At 53.6% G+C, this 2855-nt stretch overlaps 1 protein-coding gene across 1 annotated transcript in view; it reads left to right on the forward strand.

Moving 5' to 3' along the window:
* LOC107121495 (SCAN domain-containing protein 1-like) overlaps nucleotides 1-2025 on the forward strand; it is an 8600-nt gene extending 6575 nt beyond the window's left edge. Inside the window, exons 3-4 of the mRNA XM_015424404.1 lie at nucleotides 1011-1296; nucleotides 1779-2025. Coding sequence (XP_015279890.1) covers nucleotides 1011-1296; nucleotides 1779-2025 — 533 coding nt within the window. The remainder of the gene's footprint in view (nucleotides 1-1010; nucleotides 1297-1778) is intronic.
* Nucleotides 2026-2855: the final 830 nt, after the last annotated feature.

The following is a 2855-nucleotide window of genomic DNA, read 5'->3' on the forward strand; positions in this document are numbered from 1 at the left end:
AGTTGCCTTCTGACACACTTCCACTTGATGTCAGGGGGTGTGGCATATGCAAATAAGTTTATTTATTTATTTATTTATTATTAAATTTATATCCCGCCCTCCCCCGTAGGGCTCAGGGTGGCTCACAAGGCAAGAAATCTTGCTGATAAAAACATCAAATAATTTAGTACAATTAAAAACATAATATACAATTTCAAACCCTCTCCAACATTAAAATATTCAAACAACAATTCATCCATTCATCCATTTCGGAATCTCAGAGAGGACAACCACAACCACAAACCAGACGGGGGGGCGGCGGCGGCCCCTAATCGAAAGCCTGGTGGAAGAGCTCCGTCTTACAGGCCCTGCGGAACTGCATCAGGTCCCGCAGGGCCCAGATCTCCTCCTGGAGCTCGTTCCACCAGGTGGGGGCCGCCACCGAAAAAGCCCTAGCCCTCGTGACGGCCAATTTAGCATCTTTGGGGTCCGGCATAGTTATAAGATTTTGGGCCCCAGACCGTAGTGCTCTTGGGGGAACATACGGGGAAAGGCGGTCCCTCAGGTAGGCTGGACCCAGACCATATAGCAAATAAGTTATAATAATGGAAACTGAAGATGTGCAGTAGTTCCAATTCACGTCCATTTTTTTTTCAAAAAAATCATTAAACAGGTTTGTAATAATACTGCTGCTGCGTCCTAGAAGTTTGACCACATTATTCTTATTCTAATTCTAATTCTTCCATAAGAACATAAGAGACGCCAATGTTGGATCAGGTCAAAGGCGATCATGTCACTCCTCAGCCGATGTTTCTCCAAGCTAGCCCCAAGCGCTTTAGCCTTTCCTCATAGGGAAAGTGTTCCAACCATTGATTCATATAGGGGCATTATGATATTGGTTGATCTGTTTTCAATACCCTTCCTAATAATCCCCAGGGTCGGCGATGTAGCTCCCTCTTTTGATCTGACATTGGCTTCTCGATATTCTGCTATGTTCTTAGAGGTTCCTTTCTCCATTTTGTTGCAATCAGGGATGGCCCAAGAGAAGGGGACGGAGATGGAAGAGCAGGACCCAGAAGGACCGGGAACCGGCAAGAAACCAAGGAAAGGCCCCCATCCCGTCCAGGCGGGAAGTGGTGTCGAATTCTGGGGAGAAGCGGTGCCAGAGGTCCTGCATCAAGACACGGGGATCTCAGATGAACATCGCCAGCGTTTCCGGCGGTTTCGCTACCATGAGGCTGCTGGGCCCCGAGAGGTTTGCAGCCAGCTCCATGGACTTTGCAGCCATTGGCTGGAGCCAGAAAGACACACCAAGAAGCAGATCCTGGACCTGTTGATCCTGGAGCAGTTCCTGACTCTCCTGCCCCAGGAAATGCAGTGCTGGGTGAGAGGATGCGGGCCGGAGACCAGTTCCCAGGCGGTGGCCCTGGCCGAAGGCTTCCTCCTGAGTCAGGTCGAGGAGGAGAGGCAGGCGGAAGAGGTGAGGGAGCTTCATGTGGTCCATTCAAGGTGCGGTCTCTGACCTCAGCCTGAGGCCTCCCTGCCCACTACGTATTCCTCCGGACACTTGTCCGGGGTTGTAACGCCATGTTCATAAATATTAAGACCTCAGCCCTGCGGGATTTCCCGTTAGAGCAGGGAGTGGACCTGGCATGCGTGACCAAGGCTTCAGTGCGAGATGGGGAGTCAGTAGCTCTCTCCCCATTGGCTCCGCCTGGGTTCTCGGTCCTCCACCAATCGCAGACCGAGGGGCAGGGGGGAGGAGGGGCTCTATTCATCCGGGAGGCTTACTCCTTCAGGGCCCTCCCGCCGGTGATCCTCACGGGCATTGAGTGCCTGGGCCTAGTATGGGAAGCCAGGGAGAGTTTGGCTTTTTGGCTAGTGTACCGGCTTCCTAACATGCCGCCCAACAGCCTGTCTTCCCTGGTTGGGGCTGTGTTGGGCTGGGCATTAAAGTACCCTAGGCTGATCGTCCTGGGCGACTTCAGTGTCCATGCCGACGATGCAGCCTCTGTACCGGCGATGGACCTGGTGTTCTCCACTTAGGCGCTGGGAGTCACCCAATATATAACGGCCCCTACCCATCAGGCCGGGCACACGCTCGATCTGATCTTCGCTGCGGGGGTTACAGTGGACCGGATCACTGCTTTGGCAGTTCCCTGGTCGGACCACCACGCCCTGAAGGCCCGTCTGAATGTTCCACCCTGACCGTGTTTGGGCGGCAATCGTGTATTTTGGCTTGCCTGCGGAGCGAAATGGACCCTCTGTGGCTTCAGATGGCTCTGCGGGATCCCATGCCCCCGGGCGGCTCGTTGGATGAGCTCGTTGAGGACTGGCACGGTCGGCTCTCAGCGGCCATCGAAGCAATCGCTCCCTGGCGTCCTCTGCACCCTCGCTCTAAGCAAGCCCCTTGGTTTACTGAGGAGCTCTGGCCGATGAAACGAGGACTTAGACGGCTCTAGAGAGACGGTGGCGGCGCACTCACGAGGAGGCAACCAGAGCATCTTATAGGACATTTATGAGATCCTAAGAGGTGGCAACCAAAGCCGCAAAGAGACCATTCTACGCAGCTGCAGTTGCGTCTGCTAGCTCACTCTCGGCACAATTATTTAGAACTATTCGGTCACTGACAGAGCTGCCTTAGGGCAGACCAAAAAGCTAGAGAATTGGACATTGGCTGCGAGGCATTTGCTAGCTACTTTGCTGATAAAGTCCTGTCTCCCCACCGCAATCCCCCCGCCACAGTTGAGACAGTGAGTGAACTCGAGGCCCTGTGCGTGTCTTCTGGTTCTATCCTGGATTATTTCAGTCCACTCAGCCCAGAGGAAGTCGACAGATTGCTCTCACCGGTAGGCCCAACCATGTGCAGCCTTGAC

Source organism: Gekko japonicus, unplaced genomic scaffold, assembly GCF_001447785.1.
Source record: "Gekko japonicus isolate JY-2015 unplaced genomic scaffold, Gekko_japonicus_V1.1 scaffold7750, whole genome shotgun sequence".
Classification (NCBI taxonomy): domain Eukaryota; kingdom Metazoa; phylum Chordata; class Lepidosauria; order Squamata; family Gekkonidae; genus Gekko; species Gekko japonicus.